The 27,866-nt window shown below is 41.1% G+C and overlaps 1 protein-coding gene across 4 annotated transcripts in view; it reads right to left on the reverse strand.

Annotated features, from left to right (window-relative positions):
- The window catches only part of RAI14 (retinoic acid induced 14), a 409,994-nt gene that overhangs the window by 194,713 nt on the left and 187,415 nt on the right, over positions 1-27,866 (reverse strand). For all 4 annotated transcript variants that reach the window (XM_029579046.1, XM_029579067.1, XM_029579038.1 and 1 more), the window contains exon 3: positions 7,268-7,398. In XM_029579046.1, coding sequence (XP_029434906.1) covers positions 7,268-7,398 — 131 coding nt within the window. The remainder of the gene's footprint in view (positions 1-7,267; positions 7,399-27,866) is intronic.

A 27,866-nucleotide genomic window follows, 5' to 3' on the forward strand; every position in this document is an offset into this window, starting at 1 on the left:
CAATCCAGAGTCCGGTCTGAGATCAGGCAACCAGCAGGAATCTAGGAGAAACACAGCAGCAACAACAGCAGGAAAACTGAAGTGGCCGAAGCAGTCAGCGTGGGAGAAGGCTCTGCTTAAGAAGCCAAATCTCCCGCGCAAAGTGAGCCCGATCGGCGTCTGACGTCAGGGGGCGTGTCCCAACCCCCGATCGCGCGGAGATTGGTTGCAAGCGTCGGGGGGCGGATCCCTCGACGTCACTCAAGGCAAGATTAATTTCTGAGACGTCCTGACGTTGCCGACGGGGGGAGGAGCCTGGAGCCCTTCAGAACGGGCATGCGCGGAAGCGGAGCATCGATCTCGGGGGCGAAACCCCGACGCCATTGCCCAAGGTAACAAGGGCCACATTAGAGGTTTTCACTTGTGTTAAGGGCTGGGTGGGGGTGGTGATTACCCTCAAAGTTCCAGTCAGGAAGGGAAGGAGGATTACCCCTGAGAACACTTAAAAAAAAAAAAAAAAAAAAGACTTCTGCTTAATAAACAAGTATTGTAGCCTACATAGAATTGTGATGGCAGAAAAAGACCATATGGCCTATCTAGTGTGACCATTCAAACCAACAATTCAATTTTGCAATCTCTATCACTCCCTCACAGATTCTCTGTTTATCCTATGCTTTCTTAAATTTAGATATAAAGACTATGTAAGACTTTTTTTTGTTTTTAAACAGTCCCTCTTCAACTTAATTTTTACTCAGTATTGACAGCAAACCATTGCACATTAAGATGTCTGAAAGCAAGGTAATCTAATTTATTCTTTTTTTTTCTACTTATTCATATTACAAACTTTATCAAGTATTTAACTTGAAAGGAAATACATGGACTTTGCAACATTATTGCATTAGGTAAAAAGAAAAAAAACTTATACATCCAAATAATAAAATGATTTAAGGTAATTAATCCCTAGCATTTTCTCTCCAGACACATTGGAACTAGCAGTAGAGGCTCAACAGAGATCTGGTACATTACACTAGTCTATAGCCAAAATGCTTCTGAAATGAATGTAGTCAAACTTATTTAATTCTGGGTCACTGAGAACAAAAATGCTTAAAATTGTTGATTGGCTTTAGTTTTCAAGATATGTTACTGGGTCACTATATACGACCTTTGACTTGGGAATTGAGGAGGATAAGTGAGTTAAGAAAGGAAAGAATCTCAAATTAAACCAGAAATGACTAATATATATATCTTTGACTAAATCTATGACTGGGCTTACGAGGCAAGAAAAGGACAGCATGGAAAGCCTTCCAGTTGGTAGTGACAAATTTTCTCAGAAACAAGGCAGACAACAAGGAGTTGGTGGAAAACCTCAAGGTATACAAAAGCCTTGGCTGCAACATGTCACTAAAGATACAATTTTTGCACTCCCTTCTAGATTTTTTTTCCAATAAACTGCTGAGTAGTGAGCAAAGAGCATGGCGAGCGATTTCACCAGAATACTGCAGCAACGGAAAAATTGTATCAGGGCAAATTGAACTGATCAATGCTTGCAGACTATTGCTAAACAGTGACAAGAGATGCTCCTGTTAATGAATACAAGAGACAAACCAATAATAGCAGAATATTCACTGAATAAGTACTAAATTATGTACATGTGGCAGAGTACTATAGTACAGATCCCTGCCCCCATGTGTGAGGCTTGAGCATGGACAATGAGTGCTATTGAATTGCTATACTGATTCCCAATTGCCTAATACAAGGGAAGCACTCGCAATCTTTAGCAGTCCACTGCTACAAGAAAGGGAAAATAATAAAGGAAACCAGTAGAAGTGCTAATAGACTTGTTTCAGAACTTGTTTCAGAACCATATGTTTCAGGGTAAGGCGTAAGAACATAAGAACATGTCATACTGGGTCAGACCAAGGGTCCATCAAGCCCAGTATCCTCTTTCCAACAGTGGCCAATCCAGGCCATAAGAACCTGGCAAGAACCCAAAAACTAAGTCTATTCCATGTTTCTGTTGCTAGTAATAGCAGTGGCTATTTTCTAAGTCAACTTAATTAATAGCAGGTAATGGACTTCTCCTCCAAGAACTTATCCAATCCTTTTTTAAACCCAGCTAAACTAATTGCACTAACCACATCCCCTGTCAACAAATTCCAGAGTTTAATTGTGCAATAATTGAAAAAGAACTTTCTCCGATTAGTTTTAAATGTGCCACATGCTAACTTCATGGAATGCCCCCTAGTCCTTCTATTATCCGAAAGAGTAAATAACTGATTCATATTTACCCGTTCTAGACCTCTCATGTTTTTAAACACCTCTTTCATATCTCCCCTCAGCCGTCTCTTCTCCAAGCTGAAAAGTCCTAACCTCTTTAGTCTTTCCTCATAGGGGAGCTGTTCCATCCCCTTTATCATTTTGGTAGCCCTTCTCTGTACCTTCTCCATCGCAACTATATCTTTGAGATGCGGCGACCAGAATTGTACACAGTATTCAAGGTGTGGTCTCACCATGGAGCGATACAGAGGCATTATGACATTTTCCGTTTTATTCACCATTCCCTTTCTAATAATTCCCAACATTCTGTTTGCTTTTTTGACTGCCGCAGCACACTGAGCTGACGATTTCAATGTGTTATCCACTATGACACCTAGATCTCTTTCTTGGGTGGTAGCACCTAATATGGAACCTACCTCCCCTCTCCTTTCCTTGAGTCAGCAAATGGGAGCTCAATAGAGATCCAGGAAGCCAAATCAAGAGGAGCCTAGCCAATGGAGAGCCAGATGAGAAAAAAAGGCATGTTTATTTTTTCCTGTGGTTTTTGTGTGTGCCTTTAGCCAGAGGCAAGGGCTGAAGGAAAGACAGTGTTCCTGGGGAAGAATCCAGAGACTGAAGTCTGAGCACAGAGAAGCTTGCTGGTTTCCAGAGACCTGTAAGAGCTAAGGAAAAGTAAAAAAAAAAAAAAAAAAAAAAAAAAGCAAATACAGAGCTGGAGAGGAAGAAACAGAGGAGAATAAACAGTGTTTGAATAGCAGCTTCAGAGAACAGTTTCAGGCTGCTGGAAGGATTCCCCTCCCCCCTTCCTCCTCCATTTCACAGAGACAAGGAGCCCAGGGGTTCAGAAGAAAGGTTGCCAAAGATTCTGGATGCAGGAGCTGGATGTCTGAGCCCTATTCCAAAGGTCAGAGCTGAGATAATGTTTGCTGTTAGGATTTCTTAACAACCTCAGGTGTAATGCACACAGATGGTCCTTCTTTCTGTCTGTGAGCCTGCAGTATAATATCTACACAGCCACAGTAACTGTTAGACTGGCTCATCAGTTAGGTTTCCAGAGATATACTGCTGGTTGTCCCAGACTTAGCATAAACCAATTCAGGTGTACAAGGACACACTACAGAGCAGATGGGGTTCAAGCTTATCTGGAAAGTTGAGTATTTACAGAATTGGACTTTTCCCATAAGGTAATTCAACCCATACCAAAATACAGCAGAACTATTGAGGTGGTGGTTTACCAACATCTCGTGTATATACGTGTGTGTGTATATACACACACACACACACACACATACACACACACACATACATTTTTTCAGTTTTCTTTTTTTTGTGTGTACACTTACTGGGCTGGGAACTGTAAAAGGGAACAGTATAATATATTTTTTTTTTAGTGCAAGTACGTAAAGTTATCCTAAGGATATTGGGGTATAATTTGGTATCCTTCATAATGTACAGCCCAAGCAGGCATTTTCATTATTGTTTGTAGTGATCTGTATAGTTTATTAACATTGCTAACCCTAGCATCACTTAAGTACCACCCCATTACCAGATAAATTGTACCTAACTGCATTTTCTTGGTTTTCCTTCCTCTGTTAGAATACGTTTTCTCCTTTTCCTGCCTTTTCAGTATTGTATCTATTTATTTACAGCAATTTATAACCTGCCCAATTACCACACTGCTGTATACATAATAAAACAAACATCATAAAACAACATTAAAACAAACAAAGCTACATAAAAACTTATCCAAAAGCCTCACAAAACAAACTGTGTTACTCCCAAGTTGATAGTTAAAAGCATTAAGTGTTTACAGTGGAGTGATAGTTTTCTTTGCTGTACCCTGTTCCCATGACTCTGGGGCAAATCACAGGGACCCAGAGAAAAGAGTATCAGAGGCACTTGGATTATCTATCCCAGAGTTGTTAACGCAACCCACAAACTCCTACCCCCTACTCTGTCCCCTCATACCCCGGGTGCAAGTGGGGATTATTCTTCTTGCGCTGCCCTCTCCCTTGGCACTAAGTAAACATACATTGAACGGGGCGTTAAATACATATATATACACACACATCATAGTTTTGGGCCTTTTGTTTCATAGTACATTTTTTTTCTATAGTCCTTTTGCTGAATTTTTGAAGTGTCACAAAAACATAAATACATAAAAAGTCCTAAATTTACAATTTATGATTAACACTATCTACACAATAGACAGACATAAAATGTAAAAAATTAAATATCATGGAAACAATAGCCAATCAGCTGGTTTAATTGCCATATTTGAATTCAAAACATCAACATAAATAATAAATAGCACATTTTATTGCTGAAGCAGATGACTTCTAAAAATGTGTTTACCAGTGTTATCTAATAGGTGTAATGCACGTGTCTGTAAGGAGTCAGTGAGAGAGAGGTGTTGTAAATTACTGATACACCTTTAATCATTATCTGGACTAACACCTAATCAATGTTTTACAAAATGACCAATTAACCAGTTAAGTGATAATTTAATGGAAAAGTATTTTTGGACTTGAGATCACCAAATTGTTGTTGTAATACCTGCCATACAGTGGTTTGTCTGTTGAAATCAGTGGGGTTAATTTTCAGGCTGAAAGTGATATACTGAAAGGCAGAGGTAGCATGCTTAGGGCTAGATTCAAACTATCGCATGCGATAGGAAGAGGGGTGTGTTTTATGGTAATAGCCCCCTTTGCAATAAAGAGGCTATCTTATCGCTTCGCATATTACCGCAGAGTGCGATAACTTTTTCGCATTTTGCGGTAATACCACAATTGTTGCAATGCCTACCTACAACCTCTGTGGGGGGGGGGGGGGGGGAGGAGGAGAGAGAGAGAGAGACTCTCAACCTAGGTAACATCAAGCTAGGCTGAGAGAATAGTGCACAAACATCATCATTTGGGTGAGTTTCCTCACTCCGAAGGTCATCAAATCTTCACAAGAGTGCACTGTTCTGTTCGTATGTCTCACTCTGAATGTCAAAGTAGCCCCTGTCCCCTATACTACTTCCTAAACCTCACCTCTAGTTACTAGGTGGGCCTCATATAGAGGTATAAATACCTAACTATTCTAAGGGCCTTATAGGACAAGTTCTCTCTCTCTCTCAAAACCATTTGGAGCACAGCCATTTTGGACAGATCAGGGAAACTTGCAGGAGAAGCTGCTGGGACAGGGAGCAGAGCAGGCTCAGAGAGACTGTTTGCAGCTGGTGAAGACAGTTGTCTCACCTCCTCTTTGAAGGGAGAGCATATCCACATGCAGAAGGAGACTGGGCTTCCAAGTAAATCTTTCATTCAGGACAGGGTGTGTTTTTGTGCCAGCTATGCTCTTTATTAATCTTTGTGGGCAGAAAATGAAACTATTCCAGCCGTTCAAAGATTAGTCTTGAAAACGGGGGGCGGGGGGTGTCTACTGAATGTTTTATCCCCCAGAAAAACAAACACTGCTATCCATCTAGGTAAGTACTAGAAGGATTTATTCAGTTCACTTCATTCATCATTGCATTCAAGATAATTACATCCAAGAGCCCCCCCCCGACAAATGTACTGTGTGATTGTTGTGCACAACATTTATTTGAGAAGTTTCCTCTTTACTATATTCTGAGGAAGTTCTTGGTCTTCTTCCTACAAACTGTCCAACCAGGTTCTTTAGTGAGGAAAAGGTTTTGAAGCACCCACGATTCTGACTAAATGACTTCTGCAGGTTTTTTTTCTTTCATATTGCATCTATAATCTTGCTGTCTCCAAAATTAGTTATTTACCTCTTAAAGGTTTTGTGCTTCTGAGTTGACGAGTATGTATAAAAGTATATACCCCTGTTTGCTGTTAATCTAGTAAAGTATTTCATTTTTAATCTGTTATTCTGGTGAATTGTTCCTGCCTTTGCTTCAGATAGGGGTTTATGGGACTAAAATCCAAAACAGAGCCACCAGAATGAAGATTGTGGGGCTCTCATTGGGATATGGAGTGGGAACCAGGTGATTGTATCATCCCATTTCAGGTAAACGAATCTGTACTCACTTTTTCCATTCAGACTCAAGAAGAGGGACATGGGAAAATGTGCTTTTCTAGGGTGTTTTCCCTTCCCTTCACAATTTCCAAGGTATTTCCCCTTCCCTCCCTTGGCACTAGTGACATTTATCTGGGGGAGGGGATGCCATTTGTGCTTGTGGGCTCAGGGCTATCAGAAAGGACAGGTGAAGCAGGCAACCATCCAGGGAGCCAGGCCCAGAGAGGTTGCCAATGAGCTTCATTAGGTGGTGGGGCGCAGCACTAGCACTTCAAGCTGTCACAAGGAGCAGCAGAAGCACTCTGGAGCTCCAATGCAGCTGCTGGAATGTGGCCAAATCAATGGAACATGGGCCAGTTGGCTGCATCATTTGAGGGAGCCATGCCCCTTGCGGCTGGCTTTGACCCTTCTGCAGACAGCCCCATCTGTGGACTACCCAAGGTGCTGCTTGGCCTGGCTACGAACCCATGTGTGTAATGTTTCATCTTGGTTCTCAGTACTGAACTTGTACAGTTGCTCCTTCTTTAGTACTTCGGAAAATGAATACTGCACATGTCCAATTCGGGTATACTGACATTTGGAAGTCAAAAAGTTTAATGCACCCATTATTCTGAATTATTTTCTTATTTCTGGAAGCTAAAAATAAATCAGAATTCATAATGAAAAAAATCCCAGTGGCGGTTACTTGCAGTCCAGCCACAATTCACATGGGGAATTTTATTTAAAAAAAAAAAAGGTTTTGCTCCAGGTTTGGTCTGGTGCAAAATTCTGATCAAGAAAACATGCCAGTATTTGCAACACAAAGAATGCTGGTGCAAAACAAACATATTTTGCACCAATGTAGGAACAGACAGACTAAGCCAGCCTCAGTTTTTCCACAACCATCAATTGTTCCCTATAATCATACATATTTCTTGGAATAGTAATATTTAGTCTGGTCGATAGCTGGTATGGGTTTTCTGTAAATAAAACAAGAAAGATCACTTACGCTGTTTTGCCCTCACTGTCCTGTTTGGTGGCACCAACTCCCTTTTTTGCCAGCAAGGAAACCACTTTCTCTGCATCTCCATGTTCCACCGCTTGCAGCAGACGCTCATCATTCTTATTCCACTCATTTGTCTATAGAAAAAAAAAACAAAAAACATGAAATAAAATAAAGACCAGTTGCTCATTCCTAGCTTTTTACATTCACTAAACATACAGCTGCATTCTTTTGCAAGGAAAGGTCAAATACAACATGCTGATAAAACCTCACAATCTATAATAGGAATCTACAAGTCATTTAGCAGGAAATCCTGGGTAATATAGTTACTCTAAGATTTAATATCACCTCCAGTCAGGTCAGAGGTAGTTATTTAAAACACATGGGCGAAACAAGGAGCAATTCCTAAAACCCAATCCAGTCAGTGTTTCCTCAGAAATGGAGATATTGTATTGTATTAGGTAGGTCTGTCTTCCACAATGGGTAAGTATTTCCATTTGGACTCATTTCCAGCAACCCCCTTCACAAGAACATTAAAAAAAAATAAGTATCTTACAGAAAGTGTTTTGGGTTTTTTTTCTTTAGTATGGACCATTTTTCTTCCAATTTCTCTCCTCCCAAATGAAGTGCCTACCTAGAAATTGTTAAAAAATACTGAAAATAGTACATTTTGAAGTACAATGGATTCTGCAGATGTCCATTTGATACAAAAGATTTTTTATTTATTTATATACAGATATTCAACTAGAGTCATCATATCGGTGTACATATAACAAATGATGCCAGAAAATAGTTCAGTTTTCCCCACAAGAAGAAAACAAGAAGTTTTATTTTACTTCGAGCTAAATAATATCATGCTTTGGCTGTCGGTACTGCATGATATATAATCTCATTGTACAATCCTCCCAAAAATCATAATTTCAATAACAAAAGCTTCTAAACAATGTCAAAATGGCTCAGAACAATACACTGTTACGAATGCCTAAGCAATCAATATTCAAGCTCTTTTTTAGACCTTCTTTAAAGAAGTTTCTATCAAGGTCCTTTTGAAAGTATGTGCATAGTTTTCAAAATTACAGACTTATCTGCGGCATCGAAAAAATTAATTTGCATGTCAACAAGACAAAATAAGATTGAGTCCGTTCCCGCATCAGTGGTGATTTTCTGCCAGATCACCAATCTAGAACCTTTTTGAACTTGCTTCCTTTTCTCCATTGGGAAAAGTAGAGGCCACCGCTGTCCCATCCAGTTTTTTTGTTTTTTTTTTGTTTTTTAAAGAAAAACACTGTTCCCATCTAAGACCATATAAGCGTGTAATTTCCCATTGCTTAGAACTCACTTGTGTAAATTGACCAATGATGGAAAGTTACACAGGGAAGGTGTCTTTTTTTTTATTTGTAGTCAGCTTTTCCATAAAAAATATGCTCAAAATGTGAAACAGGGGTAAGTTGAAAAAATGATTCATAGATAGAATTCAGCAAGGACATATACACATTATGGGAGTTCCAAAACAGTCTCTTACTAGGAGGTCTCAGATTCTCAAAAGACCTGACAGTGAGGTCAGAGTAGAGTTGAAGAGGTTTGACACTCTTCAGTGAAAGATGTCATGAGTTTAACATTGAAATCATCAGCTCAGTGTGCTGCGGCAGTCAAAAAAGCAAACAATGTTTGGAATTATTAGGAAGGGAATGGTGAATAAAACAGAAAATGTCATTACACCTCTGTATCGTTCCATGGTGAGACCGCACCTTGAATACTGTGTACAATTCTGGTTGCCGCATCTCAAAAAAGATATAGTTGCAGTGGAAAAGGTACAGAGAAGGGCGACCAAAATGATAAAGGGGATGTAACAGCTCCCCTATGAGGAAAGGCTAAAGAGGTTAGGGCTGTTCAGCTTGGAAAAGAGACGACTGAGGGAGGATATGATAGAAGTCTCGAGTGCAGGAGGTCGCTCCCGGACCCCCGCTGGACTTTTGGCAAGTCTTGTGGGGGTCAGGAGGGTCCCCCAAGACTTGCCAAAAGTCCCTGGTGGTCCTGGAGCGATCTCCTGCACTCAGGCCGTCGGCTGCCAGTAATCAAAATGGCGCCAATAGCCTTTGCCCTTACTATGTCACAGGAGCTACCGGTGCCATTGGTCAGCCCCTGTCACATGATAGGAGCACAAAATGGTGCCGATGGCCATGTGACAGGGGCTGACCAATGGCACCTGTAGCCCCTGTGACATAGTAAGGGCAAAGGCTATTGGCGCCATTTTGAAACCGGCAGCCGAGGGTGCCGCTGGACTACCAGGGAGTTTTGGTAAGTCTTGGGGGGGGTTAGGAGGGTGGGGGTTGTAGTTAATTTAATTTTAGCGGGGAAACGAATAGGAATTAACATATAAATGTATCGGGGGGGGGAACCCTTGCTGAATGCAATGTATCTGCCCCCCGTCGAATATGAATCCCAAATGCAACGTATGGCGTCCCTCTGCACATCCCTAGTGTTAACATGGATTATTTAAAATTTAGGAAGAAAGGCTGCTATTGATCATTTAAAAAAAAAAATCCTAAACAAACCTTATTTTCATCATTCTGTACCACTGATGAACATGGCTGGGGCCTCCAGTAGTTTAGAGTTGGCCCATTTATGTAGAAATTCAGAGTACGCCAGCATCGTTATGGAGATACACCTTGTTATGCAGAAAAGGCCCAGCGCAGACAGTGGCTCAGGTAGAGTGGGACACAGTCAATTACAGGTTCAAAGGCCAAAAGCAAGATTTTAAAAACTTTGCTCAATGGAAATTGAAGGGATTTTAGGATGGGTATGATCCCCTCTAACTTATTTTTTGACAACAGTGTTCTATATCTGTTGCAGATAGTAAGCAAGCTTTTTGGGGGTCCTGATGTACAGCAAATTTCAGTAGTCAAGGTAGGAGATCACACAGACTTGATTAAGTGTGGCAAAAGTCAAGACCTTCTAAGTGTAATCCCCTCTTGGTTACCGATGATTATAACAATGGGAGCATAGTCCTAAAATATTGTGAGTGACATGCATAGCAGTACGTAAATACACTGCAGACCCCACACCTGAGGCGTTTTGAAAATAGCCCTTGTGAAATATGAGGTACCCACAAGATACACAAAAAAACACTATATTCAGCATCTTTACATTGGTATTTTAGTATTACTAGAGTTCGAGTATACACCAGTATATACAGTTTTTGTGTTGAGTGCAAAATATGGTTTTAGCCTATTTCATCCTATAAGGTTCTGGTAGTTTCTCAATGCAAATGACTATTTTAGAAGGGCTGCAGTTTACAACAAAACAAGCAAGAGAATGTACCAGGGGTAAGAAACTCCTTGAACAAGACTGGCATTGTTATGTACAAGAGCCTCAGTATAGACTGTAAACAGAAGCTGCACTTCAAACAACTATCATTCTCTTGCCAAAGAATGCATATCCTACTTTTTAAAAAATGAGTGGAATTCACATTTTACTTCATTGCCTCAGTGTCTGCCTCTCTGATCAGCCTTAAACCAGTGTGTAAAATACAACAGTTCGAATATAACTTTCTCTGGAACCAGCTTAAAATACATTCCATTTGCATTTCAAAAGTCTTACAGCAAGAATTAGTTTAAGTCAAGTATTGTGGTTGCTGTTTTTGTCCACTTAGATGCACAAAAGTCAAGGTCAACAAGCAAGTTGTAGGTTTGTTGACATATATAACTCTCTAAAATTAGTGAAGGAGAAAAGGAGTTCAAGAAAAAAAGGAAGCACCAAAATACTGCAAGTGCACAAAAAACCAAAAAGGTCATCCTTTAAGATTTGAACACTATGTAAAATATTCACTTTCTAAATTATTTTTATAACGTAATTTTTGAAAAAAATATGTAAGAGTTGAAAATAAATTCATACATACGTTCATACACTATCATGAAGCCCAAACGCAGAATGTAAAACATTTGTAATCATAACCTACCATTAAAAGCACTGAATGCATGTTTTAATTTTAAATGTTATTGTACACAGTTTTGATTTTATGGAAAATTGATATTTGAAAATAAATTTTACCTTTATCTTACTGTATAAAATATATATTGTATAAGTACAATTTGTCCAATGGACAAGGATTAAGCAGAATAAGGAATGGCACTCAGCATCCCAATTATGGGACATTTTTCAGTGCTCTGCAACAAGTTCTTCCTTCCAGTTCACATACATATAGGCTATTTTAACACAAGAGAACGAATAGCCCCCGCTGGAAACAAACTGCTGTACCATTCCTGAAGCTTGATGTGTATGCATGCACAGAAGTGCACAGACCGCAGGTGAAAGAATTCCATTTGACAAATTCTACTTCAGCACTGGGATATCTCGTCTGCTAAGATGATTTTTGTTGATACACCCATATTCACTTTCTAAAAGGGAAAGAATCTGAGGGATCAAGTGAAATCTTCATCATTACCTCCAGACATGGTATATCCTCATGTCTGTAGCTGATTTAAACGTAAATGTTCGATGTGTTTACATGTACTTGAACTTCAAACTTTCCATCATCCACAAAGTTTCAATACAGTCTACCTGATAACCTCTTTGGTATTGCAGTCAAAATTATCTACGCAATTGCATGCCCTTGTTCTAAAGTTATATACTGGGCTGATTAAATGACAGATTAAACTCTGTAAAAAGAGTTGATAGTTTACTTTTCATAAGAACATAAGAAATTGCCATGTTGGGTCAGACCAAGGGTCCATCAAGCCCAGCATCCTGTTTCCAACAGTGACCAATCCAGGCCATAAGAACCTGGCAAGTACCCAAAAACTAAGTCTATTGCATGTTACTGTTGCTAGTAATAGCAGTGGCTATTTTCTAAGTCAACTTAATTAATAGCAGGTAATGAACTTCTCCTCCAAGAACTTATCCAATCCTTTTTTAAACACAGCTATACTAACTGCACTGAACACATCCTCTGGCAACAAATTCCAGAGTTTAATTGTGCATAGAGTGAAAAAGAATTTTCTCCGATTAGTTTTAAATGTGCCACATGCTAACTTCATGGAGTGCCCGAAGGAAAGTTCCCTCCGATTTCGGAGCGGCCTCGGAGGGAATGGAGGCAGGCTGCGCGGCTCAGCGTGCATAGGCTGCCGATTTTGTGCAGCCTTGCGCACGCCGACCCCGGATTTATATGATACATGCGGCTACGAGCAACCTTCGTAAACAAAAGTACACGTGCACGTACTTTAAGATCTACCTCTAAGTAAACTTGATTAATAGCCGTTAATGGACTTCTCCTCCAAGAACTTATCCAAACCTTTTTTGAACCCAGCTACACTAACTGCACTAAGCACATCCTCTGGCAACAAATTCCAGAGCTTTATTGTGCGTTGAGTGAAAAAGAATTTTCTCCGATTAGTCTTAAATGTGCTACTTACTAACTTCATGGAATGCCCCCTAGTCCTTCTAATATTCGAAAGTGTAAATAACAGAGTCACATCTACCCATTCAAGACCTCTCATGATCTTAAAGACCTCTATCATATCATCCCCCCTCAGCCATCTCTTCTCCAAGCTGAACAGCCCTAACCTCTTCAGCCTTTCCTCATAAGGGAGCTGTTCCATCCCCTTTATCATCAACCTTGACTAAAAGGGATAAGGAAGATATAGGCTGATAGTTTATAAGATCTTTCTGATCCTAACTTTTTTTTTTTTTTTTATTTTAAGACAGGAGGTAACTAGCCCTCTCATGAGATACTGACAAAATGAGCAGCATATACAAAGTCAGTCCGCATAACCTTCATTAAACAGAAGAGCATAAATTCATAGGACATAAGTTATCAATCATTTTAACTAAAACCTCAATAACTTTGCAGGCTGAGGTGGGATCAAAAGTCTCCCACAAAAGTCCATCAGGGTACAAATCGACAATAAACCTGATTAACATTATTCTTAATCTCTGATAAAACTGGATCTCCTCATGTGGCTGTTTCTCTTTCCTATTTATCTGAAAGTTTCAGAGACTTACTTGAACAGAAATACTGGATTGGGAGGAACCCCCCCCCCCCCCCCCCCCCCCCAAAAAAAAAAAACCAAAACAAGAGACAATGTGATTTCAATGTTATACCGAAACAATTTCAAATTTGAAACTGTTAAGCTTCCTAAATTGCAATGACATGGAGTCATTGTTACTAATGAATTTTATGAACCAATACATTTTTTAGAAAATTTTCACAGAAAAAGTATGAGAAAATGTTCCACCACTCGCACTGCCTATCTTCTTCCTCCATTTCTATCTCCTCTCAGCATCCCCTCTTCCCCTACCCTACCCTCCCATCCAACATCCCTTCTCCTCTTTCCTTTCCTCTTCCACCAGCATCTCCCCCCCCCCTCCCCTTCATCTTCCCTCTATTCCCCCTGCTCCCAGAAGGCCACAGGTCCTCTTTCCTTACCTGTATCAAGTACCTCCCTCTTCCTACTCTGATGGCTCTAGCCTGCACCTCTTTCCCCATACCACAGGCAAAGCTTTAGTCTATGCCTCTTTCTGCACCTCTGGCAATTCTGCAGCCCATGCCTCTCTCCTCTACTTCCCATCTTTTTCTACTTCTTTTGGGCCTACCCCACATTATAATGCCTTTCTTCTCTAGAAACAAGTGTAGAAAGCACCACGGGCTGGACATATTTCTTTGGCAGGCCAGATTCGGCCCATGGATTGTAGTTGGGTGAACTCTGCCGTAAATAGGTCCTGCTGTGTATTTTCCTATTAACCTCAACTCAGGAGGTAGGGCTGGGTGGGGGAAGAACTTTAAAACAGACTTTCATTCTGCAGTGGATGACGACTGGGATTTAGCTTGCATCTATAATGTGAAGGGTAGTGACTTCTCCTGATTTGCTTGGATAAACTTGCAATGGAATTCATAAAGAAAAACATCAAAACAGAACACTCTATTCCCTGTGTCTTCAGTCCCTGAGAAGTAAGAAGGGGCAGGTCTGCTCCCAGTGAAGGGGAGCAGCAGATTGGTGTAACATTGTGTGACTACTCTGGGAAAGATGTACAGGGTAATCATAACAAGTAAGCTATCATATATCAAAGGGAAATACAGTACCATCAGATTGAGTTTGTCTGAGGGACTTTGGATTCCTTTTGGGAAAGATGTACAAAAAGCATAACAAAAATCCCAGTCCAATGCTATCTTTGGATCTATTTTCTAAAACCTCTCCTACCACCAACTCCCAGGAACTGTCACTAACATATTATTTTATTTGGTCTAACTTAAATGTTGTAAGCCTCAACAATAGCAGCTTTGTATGGACTGCATTTTTCAGGACTTGCCTTATTGTAAAATTACAATTTTATAATCCTAATATATAGAGATTATGTAGATTAAAGTTATGGGGGAGGAAGAGGAATAGCCTAGTGGTTAGAGCAGTGGACTATGAACCAGGAGACCAGGGTTCAAGTCCTACTGTTGCTCCTTGTGACCTTGGGCAAGTCACTTTACCCTCCATTGCCTCAGGTACAAAACTTTGATTGTAAGCCCCCTGGGGATAGGGAAATACCTGCAGTACCTGAATGTAAACCGGTGTGGTATCTCGATTGAGATTGAATGTTGGTAAATAAAAAAATAAAAGCACAATTTAAATTCTGTTTTAGTTTTATTATTCATTCAGATTTAGCCATCGCCTGCACAAATACGTTGCCATAAATTTGATTGCAGTTGAGTGTGTATAATTCTGTTCTGAAAGCTGGCGCTCACTGCCTTGGGAGACAAGGGCAAGTGGATAGAAGCTTCAGAGCTGGTAGCAGTAAGAAGGGTCCAGTTTTGAGTCTGAATTAAATTAAAGACAATAAATCATGACTGCACACAAAGGTTTATGGTCTAGACCAAGGCGCTGAATTCTTGTGAAAGGGACTAACAGGGGGTAATGGGGTTTTGTCATTACATCCCAAAGAAGTTTCCTAAACATCCACAATTTCTACTTCATATAAGTAAAAGCTCTTGTTTTTGTTACAAGTGATGGTATTAAATAACTGCTACCAAAAGAACAAGATCCAATCATTTTACCTTTATTTGCATTTTATTAATGCATCTAAGAAATACTTTTTATTATGAATATATTCTATATCACTCTAAATTAAATATGGAACTATAACATTTAAATTAGAATTAAACAGTTTACATGGCAAAAATATACTATGCAATTTATTTTACTGTACTTTATATGCTAGTTTTCTTTATTTATATTGTGTTCAATCTGCACATAGCTCAAACCTTACAGGTATTCCTTAAAATCGATCTCCTTAAATTAGACACTCTCAAAACTAGTACCCAGCAGTATAATCCACCTTTTATCATCATGAAAATTCTTCAGGTTATATGAACAAACATTACTGTTTTACTATTTGCAGAGGGTCTGGTCTGTATTTTTGTAGATACAAAAATTGCCAACAAGCTGGACAGTCTAGATGGAGTACAAAAAAGAGGAATGATCTACGAAAGCCTGAGGAGTGGCCAAGTGTTTGGTAATTAAGATTTAATGCAAAAAAATAGTGAGGAGTCAAGCATTTGAGGGACAGTAATCCAAGTGAGAAATACAAGATGAAGGGCAAGGTACTGATGTGCATCAATCAGTAAGATCTCAGAGTGATAATAGATAAGTTTCCCAAATCAGCACAAGATTGAGACAATCCCTGTTGACCAGTTCGGGGCTTATAAGGAATGAAGAAAACAGTGTTAAAAGCTGGGATTTGATATTCAGAAAAATGTAATAATGCCATTAAGTATTTCTTCAAAATGATACAAGGCAATTCACCAAAACTTTAGGAAAATTAGTTAACCTTAGATTTAGATGTCTAAGGCAATTTTCTTCACTCTCATATAATAGCAGCATTTACTAGAGATGTGAATCGGAACCAGTTCGGATTCCGGTTCCGATTCACATGTGGTTTTTTTTTTCATTGGGCCTGATCGTGGTTTTATCGGCTGCGCACGAGCCGATAAACAAAAAACCCACCCGACCCTTTAAAACTAATCCCTCAGCTTTCCCCACCCTCCCGACCCCCCCCCCCCCCCCAAAAAAACTTTTTACAGGTACCTGGTGGTCCAGTGGGGGTCCCTGGAGCGATCTCCCGCTCCATCGGCTGCCACTAATCAAAATGGCGCCGATGGCCCTTTGCCCTTACCATGTGACAGGGTATCCGTGCCATTGGCCGGACCCTGTCACATGGTAGGAGCACTGGATGGCCCGCGCCATCTTGTGCTCCTACCATTTGACAGGGGCTGACCAATGGCACCTGTAGCCCCTGTGACATAGTAAGGGCAAAGGCTATCGGCGCCATTTTGATTACTGGCAGCCGATGGCCCAAGTGCAGGAGATCGCTCCCGGACCCTCGCTGGACCACCAGGGGCTTTTGGCAAGTCTTGGGGGACCCTCCTGACCCCCACAAGACTTAACAAAAGTCCAGCGGGGGTCCGGGAGCGACCTCCTGCACTCGGACCGTCGGCTGCCAGTATTCAAAATGGCGCCTAGCCTTTGCCCTTACTATGTCACAGGGGCTACCGGTACCATTGGTCAGCCCCTGTCACATGGTAGGAGCACAAGATGGCACAGGCCATCCAGTGCTCCTACCATGTGACAGGGTCCGGCCAATGGCACGGATACCCTGTCACATGGTAAGGGCAAAGGGCCATCGGCACCATTTTGATTAATGGCAGCCGACGGCCCGGGAGCTCGCTCCAGGGACCCCCACTGGACCACCAGGTACCTGTAAAAAGTTTTTTGGGGGGGGTCGGGAGGGTGGGGGATGCTAAGGGATTAGTTTTAAAGGGTCAGGGTGGGTTTAGGGGTTATTTTTGTGTGCCGTTTTTCCCACCCTCCCCCAAAACGATAAGAGAACCCCCATGATCAATATCGTGGGGTTTTCCTATCGTTTTGGAGGAGCCCCCGATTTCTGACAATTTTGAAAATATCGTCCGATACTTTCAATCGTCCGAAGCCCAATTCACATCCCTAGCATTTACTGCCTGAAATTCTTGTACATCTTTGCCCAAAATTTGGAGATTTCTAGTGTGCTCAGAAAGGATATGCTGATGGTCTTAAGATAAGAAGTACCTTCTGGCATACAGCTTCAACTCTGTGCGAGTGTTCCAGTACTGACTAGGACAGACTTGGCATCAAGTCCCATAAGGCACTGAGTGTCACAATAGCTAGTTTAGCTGAATTTTAAAGCCCCAAAAATCAGAGGACTCGCCTCTGAATGTGCTTGATTCAATGTCAGGAATCCCTCAGAGGCTTGGTTCCAGAGAGTAGTTTCTTCACCACCAGTCAACTCAAAGGGACACATCCACAAAAAAAAGAGGAAACCACCTCCAAAGCAGAAATGGCATCAGTTGCTCCCTCTGTGCCGGCGTCTATGATGAACTCATATGTGCCGGCGTCTATGATGAACTCATCTCCAAGTACAGCAGAAACTCCAACATCATCTTGTGGGATTATTGGCAGCTGTGTGAGAGTGTTGGGCGGGCTGTGATACATCCCCAGGAGAAAGTAGAGCTCTTCTATCTTCTTCTCCAACAGGGCTCGAGACCAACAAGCTAAGATTTCAAAACATCTACTACACCATCACCTTTAATATAAGATTTTTCCCTGCTTTCTTCTATTCTTGACTCAATGTCATGAAGAGTCAAGATCTGAGTTTTAATTTAACTTTCAATTTTTGTTCATCTTTTTATGTTTTATGATGTATGTAAAAAGCATGTAAACTATTCTGACTACCACTGAGTATAAAAACGGTATATAAATAATTTCAAATAAATAAGAGTGGTCAACATAAACTCCGGGCTGGTGCACTGATCCAGAGGAAGAGGTAACAGAGGAATAAACCCTCATTCTTCCTTTTCACTTCGGTGGCATAGTGAAGCAACAAAGAACAAGAAACCAAGGAGCAGCAGAAGAGCACATTTGGTTACACTGCCATCTTGACTCTGCCCTTCCATGTACTACTTATTTAAAATATTCCAAACATTATTCCATAGGTTAACATACCCCATACCTTGGCAAAGGGCCCACTTGTTTCGCCTATACAGGCTTCTGCAGGGGGATATATTTAATAAGGTTCCAACTTCTTCAGTGTCGGCATATGTAGAAAAAGTATGATTCTCTTCTAATGGTCCTTTCAAACCACATACAAATTAGAAGTGATGTCAGTCATGCTGTTCTACTATTGTGAATGTTTGCAGTTAACCACAAAATAATTGCTGACAGACCTTTATTCAAACTGATGTTCTACACATGTGAAGACCATTATGCAGAAATCTGTCAAGCACATCATTTCCTTGTGTCCATCTACCTCCTTAAAGACCACCTATCAATATCACCACCAAATCCACATGACATGAACACCCACCAAGAATCAAAAACGTGGTGCAGATTAGAGCAGTCCAAATAAGGGCTACTAAAATGATGCAGTTTGGCCCATTAGCCCTATGAAATGAGATTTAGGATCTAAATATACATACCCTACAAGAGCAGAGAGAAAAAGGTGTTATTTTGATAAGATACTGAAATATCTCCAACGTTATAAATAATGCAAAAGCAGCAAGCAGTTTCCAGTACAAAGGAAGTTCTAGAACAAGAAGTCATAAGGTAAAGCAAAATTGCTCATCCGTAACAGGAGTTCTCTGTAGACAGCAAGACAAATCGGCCACACAAGTGAGTGAAGTTATCCTGATGGTACTGATTAAAAATTTAAAAAAAGTTCTCTCTGAGCTCAGAAAAACTAAAGGTACAGTCATCAGAGTTGCCTCAGTCTTTATAGCAAATGAATCTTCAACTCCAAAGGGGAGGTGGGAGAGTTGGTACTGACGATGGTTCTTCAACCATGGAATGAAGCCCTTTAGAGTAATGAAAATTGCTCTCAATTCTAGATTTATAAGCAGCAGCTTCTTTTTCCATGACCAGGACCCTTGGCAGCATCCCTAACCCTGGCCGGAAACTTCTGTAGTAAGAATTTTTTTAAACTGGTTAATCACGTGATAGACCTTTTGGGTGTATCATTATTAAGTCCTGGGTATTCCTATATTCTGAAAGCAGTCTAGAAATGGGGGAAGGATCCATTCAAATGCAGCTCCTCCCATTGAGAGTGCTGGGATAGTCTGTCTCCTGAGAATTAATATAAGCAGCTTGTAAGAGTGAGCTTTGGAGGGGTAGTGCAGAGTTGAGCTGGAATTACAAAGAAGTGAGGAGTCTTTTCCTAAATTAATTTTTTCAGGCCCAGTCAGAGAAGCCCAGTCCTGACCAGGGTCAAGAGGGATTTCTTCTTCCAGACCACTCACTGGCTGGTAAGGATTGTCCCTCTGGGTTGTTTTGGGTTTTTTTGCAAATTTTGTGATAGCAGCCTTGTGAAACATCTGGACCTTCTTGGAATCAGGGAATGGGGAACCCTGTGTTTGGGATACCCAGGGATAGGGAAGTGGTGGTGACCCGCTTCAAGGAACAACTCCAGCATTAACAGCAGATTTTTTGGGACTGAGACATTTGGTTAAAAGATCTGGGAGGGAGAGTTTTGCTGCCCTCTTCTTCCTGCCCTGGTAAGGAACATCGAATGCTGTGTGTTCCAGGATCCCTTCCCAACTTGGGATCTGTGAAGTGAGTGAGATTAGAAAGGACTGAAGACTAAGTAGTACTAAATTTAAGTTACATCTGAGGATCTCCCCCTTCAGAGTCTTTGCCCAGGGAAAGGAGATAATTGAGAATGTGGTGCAGAGACTTGGTTTTTCTATTCCAACAAGGAGATCCCTCACACTGGGGAACCTCATTAATTCAAGCCTTGGATAGCAAGTGTTTCCCTTGTCCCGGGACCTAAGTAGAGAGACCCTTGCACAGATAGAATGAGAAAGAACTGTAACAGTGGAGACTAAAAGGATTAAGTTGACTTTTACCTTTTTCATCTGATTATCTATCAGTAAAGATATTGATTTTAGACATTCACCCCAAGTCTACTGTCTCTTATTTCTGGTGCTCACAGCATTTACAGTGTGAGAAAAGAGCATCCCTCCCCAAGGGAGCAGAAAGGACAAAAAGGAATGTGTAAAAAGGTCACCCCTGCTACATAGGGGCCCTGGAAGTATATCTTCCTCCCCCCACTTTCAAAGGATCTGGCCTTGGGGGTAAGAGAGAATGTGAAAGAGATAGCTGGTGAGAGGTTCCAGCCCCAAAGAGAAACAAATTTTATGGCCCCACCCATGCAGGACAGGCACACTGGGGCAGGGTTATAGTGAAAAAAAGGAGCAAGACTGGACAAGATTGATGTATTTTTTCATAACATTTGACATTGGCAGAAGATGTTGGTTTCATTGGAATTTTAGGTGCCACGGAGGCTCTCATTTGAAGATGTGGAAAGGAAGAGACAAACTGCTGCTACCATTTGCCTAGCATTTTCATGAAGAATTAGGCAAGAACGCGATGCTTTATTAAAAATGCACAATTTTTACAATACTTCACATTGGCTTGTTCTCCTCCAACATAATTGATTGTTTTCTTCAAAGCCTTTTCTCTTAACCCCAATCTTTCTATAAACTGGTTTGTAATTTGACATTTTTGTGAAGGACATTGAAGAAGATATTAGGAATATGTGATGTGTATGTGGGACGTATATGTGAAGAGAGTATGATTGGTGCAGTGATTGAATAAGTAGTTGGATTTTATGAGTAATTATGATATGTCGTGGATATATCATTCATGAGAATTTTAAAAATTGTTAGGAATCATTGTTAGACACTACATATAGTGGTGTGTCAAACTTTGCTTTGAAACTTTCTATATAAATAAAATTGTGGTAAATAATATAATATGGAAATTAGTGTCTATCCCTTCTCATACGCTTTATAGTGAAAATTTTATTTTTTTAATATATCTTCAATTCTTTAGCATTAAATTGTTGCCTGTTGATCTAGTGCCATGTCCATTTAGTGCAGTGCTGTTTAATTCTTGTCACTGAGGGCAACAGAACAGTCTGGTTTTCAGGATATGCACAGTGAATATTTAGTTACAGCCGTATACATTTATTCTAACAGGTTAAATTGCATATTATTCACCTGAAAACCAGGCCTTGTAACCCTTGAATGACCATGGTGAATACTACTGATTTTTATTCGCTTTTCAAATCTCTGCAACCCCTGCTCAACTTCCCAGAAGCATATACAAATTCTCACATTTCTAGTATACAATAACTTAATATGCTAGGACAGATAATACATCTAGCATTACACTTTTGTACACGATGTTCAGAAATATGACTTCCTAGTATATACACATGTCAGATGAAAATTACTTTTCAGTACTTGGTAACAGATCATTCCCTTTAATCTTTGGTATGCCAGGGTTTCCTCAACACCATCAAAGTAAAAGTATAAGCTTAACAAGTATAGTATTGGTTTCTCTGCTCATACAAATATTCATTTCAACCCTCTCTAGAAAGTTCCCCTTGTCTATGCTATGAAGGTGACATAATAGGAAAAAAAAATCATTTTTATACAAGGCCCTTCCGTATGTTATAAACAGTCAGCATAAATGAACATCCAAACAGGTAAAATATATAAGAATAATGTGTAAATGTGTTTAAATACTGATTTCTATTGTCTCAATGCTGATTTATCACCATTATGACTTGTAAAGTGCATACCAGATGTATACAGTGCTGTAAAGAGACACATAATGCACTCCTTGGAGCTTAATTCCCCAACCTTTCACTATATATTTGAAGCTTTTATTGTTGGCATGATTTCTTTATTTTGTAATTTCATTTTATGCAATATATCTGGTTGTACTTATTTTACTGTAAACTACTTTGGTGTCTTCAGAAATAGGCAAGAGATCAAATTTAAATAAATGAAATGAGTCTATACGGACATAAAGGAGCATGAATGTGTCCCTATTAGTTTTACTTGTCTCTCTCAGTATGGTGTCAAAACACCTGGTTCCAGTGCCGAATATTAGCCTAGTGGTTAGACCAGGGGGCTACAACCCAGGCAAACCAGGGTTCAAATCCCAGCGTTGTTCCTTGTGACCTTGAGCAAGTCACTTTACCCTCTGTTGCCTCAGGTACAAAATTAGATTGTAAGCCCTGTGGGGATAGGGAAATATCTATAGTACCTGAATGTAGTCAAGCTTTTTCAGGAGACCTAAGCACACACTGATACCGCCTCACTGACTTGGACTAAGGCTAGAGGTTTTGGGTGCACACCGCAGCCTCTACCCAGTCCTTCCCTGGCATTATCGTTAGCCGTTCTTCCTTCTACTGCTTTCGCTCTTTCCCTTCCCATCTCCCCTACCCCCAATGCCCCAGCCCCCCCAGTCTCCCCATTCTACTGCACTGTACCCCTATTTCATATGTTAGGCAGTATTAGTTATGTTATATGCTATTTATTCTGTTGAACAGATACATGGGTTAGATATGTACATATACTTGGGTTTGTTACTTGTGTCTCAAATTTTCAAACTTTCAAATTTACAAATGTTCATTGTATCGCACCCACGCGAAGGTTCTGTTTGGACTGTAAACCGGTATGATCTGTATACTTTACAGGAATGTCGGTATATAAGAATTTAAAATAAATAAATAAATGTAATCTGCTTTGATGTACACTTTGAAGTGTGAAATGCAGAATATAAAAATCTAAATTAAAAATAAATACAACTCTCTTAACATCAGAGGTCTCTATAGCATAGTAACATAATATAGTAAATGACAGCAAAAAAAAAAAAAAGACTCAAGTAGTCCATCCAGTCATCCAGAAGGTTTAATTCTCTGTGTGGGTAATAACCGCTACTCCATGCAAGTTACCCCATGCCATGTAGCTTACTCCTTTTTCTTCATTTTCATCCTTTAGCTGCTAGGGATTCTCTGTATTTTTCCCCAAGACCTTTTGAATTCCATTACCATTCTCATCTTCACTTCCTCATCCAGGAGAGCATTTCATGCATCTACCAGCCTTTCCACGAAGAAATATTTCCCGTTGTTGGTTCTCAACAGGAAATATTTATGGCTGCTAGTTCTACAGCTTTCTTCCCACTGGAAAAGGTGTGAGTCTTGTGCATCATTAATATTTTCAGATATTTAGAAGTCTGTATCATATCTCTCCTGCCCCTTCTTTCCTGCAGGGTATACATATTTAGGTATTATCTCATCTCAAGTCTTACAGTGCAGACCTCACACCATTTTGGTCACCTTTCTTTGAACTGTTTCCACCCACTATCACTTTTAAGATACGGTCTCCCAAACTGAACACAGTACTTCAGGTGAGGCTGCACCAAGGACCTGTACAGGGGTATTATCACCTCCTTTTTCCTGTTGATTATGCCTCTCTATTCAGCCCAGCATCCTTCTGCCCTTAGCCACCACTTTGTCAAACTGCTTCATCACTTTCAGCTCATCAGACACTATTACCCTGAAGCCTCTTTATGTTACTGTTGCGGCTTGATGCTGCTAGAGAAGATGGTGGACCCTTGGATCGGCCTACATAAGGTGATAGGGTAGGCCGGGAGGCGGAGACACAACCTGGCAAGGCTTCACCCGGAGCCTGGGACCCCCCCGGGAGGAGCCCGTAGGGGCCCGGGCCCTTGGGACTTAGGCGCTGCTATGAATGTCCAGAAAAGCTGAGGCAGAGAGAAGGCAGGAGGCCTATCAGCAGCAGAGAAAGACCAGGTCAGGGGACTGGTCCAGAAGGGACGCTGGAACCAGCGCAGGCAGACGGGGATATGAGTTCGTGGCAAGCCCGGGTAGGGTTGGCGACCGGCTGTAGCAAGGTAGGAGGCAAAGTGGAGGCAGGGCAGGCCGCAGACTGCGGCGACATCAGAAGCAAACCGGGGATGAGCAGGCTGCGGGCTGGAGCGGAGTCAGAAGCAAACCGGAGTCGAGGCGGGCAGCGAGCTGTAGCAGAGTCAGACGCAAACCGGAGTCGAGGCGGGCAGCGAGCTGTAGCAGAGTCAGAAGCAAACCGGAGTCGAGGCGGGCAGCAAGCTGTAGCAGAGTCAGAAGCAAACCGGAGTCAAGGCAGGCAGCGAGCTGTAGCAGAGTCAGAAGCAAACCGGAGTCGAGGCAGGAACGCAACTGGAAGCAACTAGATAGCTGGGAACCTCGTTGCAAAGCGTTTAGGGAACGTCTGAACGCCTGTTATATCGGGGCCTGAGCGTGACGTCAGTCACAAGAGCGGAGCCGGGCTTCCGGGAGCTGGGCGCGCGAGGCCGGAGAGGAGCAGGCCCGCAATGGCGACCGCCAAGTGGGAAGCACGCGAACAGAGGGCCCACTGGGACCTGGACCGGGCGGAAACCGGCGACCACCGGAGCGGAGGTAGGCGGGCCTGAGCCCCATCAGGAGAGGGGCGGTCGGGACCGCAACACTTTACCTGTGTACTTCAATCTTTACCTCGCATTACATAGAGCTCTTTTGGATTTCTGCACCCAAATGCATGACATTGTACTTCATGCTATCAATTCTCATCTTCCAAGCCTTCAACCATACCTTAAGCTTTCTTAAGATCATTTTTCATTCTCTCTACTCCATCACTTGTGTCTACTCTGTTGCAGATCTTAGTATCATCTGCAAAAAGACAAACTTTTCCTTCTAACCATTCTATGTCGCTCACAAAGCTATTGAACATAACTAGCTAAAGTCCTGATTCTTGAGGCACTCCACTTATCACTCTTTTCTCCTCAAAGTAGATTCCATTTACCATTACCCCCTTGACATCTGTCAGTCAACCAATTTGTAATCCATTTCACCATCTTTGGATCCACTACCAGGCTTTTCATTTTGTTCATGAGCTTCCTTTGAGGGACAATATCAAAAGCTTTGCTGAAATCCAAATAAATATCAAGTGCTCTAATTCTCTAATCACCAAATTAAAAAAAAAAAAATCATTCATTTAACATGATCTCTGGAAACCCACTGGATTTTAGATAGTTGACTATCCTTTCCTTGGGTGATGTTTCCATTAGTTTTCCTACTACCATGGTAAGGGCTAACTGGACTGTAGTTTCCAGCCTCCTCTCTGCTCCCACTTTTGTGAAATGGGACCACCACTGCTCTTCAATCTTGTGGCATCATGCAATTTCCACAGACTTATTGAATAAGTCTTTCAGCGGACCTGCCAGCCCCTCTATGAGCTCTCATTAGTATCCCAGGATGTATCCCAGACTTCATGGCCTCATCCACCTTCAGTTATGCTCATTCTTCCCAAACACTTTTTTCTGTAAATAAGGTTGCATTTATCCCATATTTATTCATGCTCGTCTACCAGCAATGGTCCTCCTCCAAAGTCTTCTTTAGTGAATACTGAACTGAAGTATTTAGTATTTCTGCTTTTTCAGTCTTACAATGCCACCTTTGGCCTTCCTCCTTTACCTGATATATCTGAAAAATGTTTTGTCACCTTACTTTACACCTCTTTGGCTATCCACTTGACATATTGCTCTCCCGAGTTCTTTAATCCTCTCTTTCAGCTTCACCAGATATTTTAAGAACATAAGAACATAAGAAAATGCCATACTGGGTCAGACCAAGGGTCCATCAAGCCCAGCATCCTGTTTCCAACAGTGGCCAATCCAGGCCATAAGAACTTGGCAAGTACCCAAAAACTAAGTCTATTCCATGTTACCATTGCTAATGGCAGTGGCTATTCTCTAAGTGAATTTAATAGCAGGTAATGGACTTCTCCTCCAAGAACTTATCCAATCCTTTTTTAAACACAGCTATACTAACTGCACTAACCACATCCTCTGGCAAATTCCAGAGTTTAATTGTGCAATAATTGAAAAAGAACTTTCTCCGATTAGTTTTAAATGTGCCCCATGCTAACTTCATGGAGTGCCACCTAGTCTTTCTACTATCCGAAAGAGAAAATAACAGATTCACATCTACCCGTTCTAGACCTCTCATGATTTTAAACACCTCTATCATATCCCCCCTCAGCCGTCTCTTCTCCAAGCTGAAAAGTCCTAACCTCTTTAGTCTTTCCTCATAGGGGAGTTGTTCCATTCCCTTTATCATTTTGGTAGCCCTTCTCTGTACCTTCTCCATCGCAATTATATCTTTTTTGAGATGCGGTGATCAGAATTTTACCGTGTTTGTTTTTTAGTTTCTTTGTAGTTTTAGAATGCTGATCTTTTCAACTTTATTTTTTCAGCCACTTCTTTGGAGAAGTGTATGTTTCCTTTTCCTCTTATTTTTTTATTAATCTTTCTTCCATAAAGATGTTGCCTTTATTATAGCTCCTTTTAATTTGGCCCATTGTAGTTCCACTTTACCAATTTTCACTCAGTCTGCTAGCTCCTCAAGGTACTTTCCCATTATAGCAATGTCTTCATTTTTTAAATCCAGGAATCTCATCTTCCTGAGATTTCTCTATATCACAGCGTGAGTTATATGAGTATTACTTTCACACTTTCAGAGAAAAAGTAATTCATGAGGCAAGCATATGCATACAGTAAGTTGTATAAACTATCACTGAATAATTTTACAATATTCCAAGTCAGATGTAATTTAAGGAACACAAAAGCAAAGATCAAATTGCTGAATCTCCTGCACAGTAGCCTGCAGATTATTTCTGCATTGTCTCACGAGTACTTTCTACGAAGATTATACTTTCTCAAAACTAACAGGCCGAGTGTCTGTGTGCACATGTGTGTGTATATATACGTATATACATACATATGCAAGCATTACAGAAATGGACATCTTCCTGATGCTTCATTAGCTGTGTTTCATAGTTCAAGTAAAGATAGAAAATGACAGCAGATAAAAGCCATAAGACATATCTAGTCAGCCAGTTTTCACTATGTAGTGCAAATACTGGAGGCCAGGGCTTCACAAACTATGGTTAGGGACCCCTAAAGGGGTCACAAATGCCTCATAACTGCGCCCTTCAGGTACCAGAAGCTGCAGTATTAGTAGTGGAAGGTAGTGTGCAGCGTGAAAACCAACAAGAACTCACGGGCCCCGTAATACCCCACCCTTGCATGAGTTTCTCTGGTAATAGGAAACCCTGCGTAAGGAGGGATTGGGGCTGCTTCAGGTCTTGTGAACTTGCACTAGCTCACAGAAACTGTGATGACTCATTACTAATGCTGCTGCTTGCAGACCACTGTCAGGCATGAGACCAGTCATGAAGGGAGGGAGGGCTGAGTATGTACAGATTACCATGGTTCTTCTCTCATCATCCACCACTGAACCTACTCTAGATAAAAATGTTTCCCCTGTCATTTGCCTGCCCTCTTCTCACAAGTTGCCATCCACCTTTGGTCTAGGGTTCAAAGGAAAATGTTACTACTGGTCCTGGCCCAAGGGAACGTTTAAAGAAGGGGGTGTTTGAAGAGAGGGATCAGATACAGGAGGATTTTGAGGGTTGAATCAGGAGAGAGGCTAGCTATGGAGGATGAGAAAGGGGGAATGAACAACTCGACTGCAGTATGTAAGAGAAGCTAAGAGGTGAGAAGATCAGCTGGAGATGTAGGAGAAATGTTGGAGAGGAAGAGGTGAGGCTGGCAGGTGATAGAGCAGGGGTCAGGAGCCATATATGGCTCTTTTGATGGTTGCATCTGGCTCGCAGACAAATCTTTAATAAAAAAGTAAAAAT

Source organism: Rhinatrema bivittatum, chromosome 1, assembly GCF_901001135.1.
Source record: "Rhinatrema bivittatum chromosome 1, aRhiBiv1.1, whole genome shotgun sequence".
Classification (NCBI taxonomy): Eukaryota; Metazoa; Chordata; class Amphibia; order Gymnophiona; family Rhinatrematidae; genus Rhinatrema; species Rhinatrema bivittatum.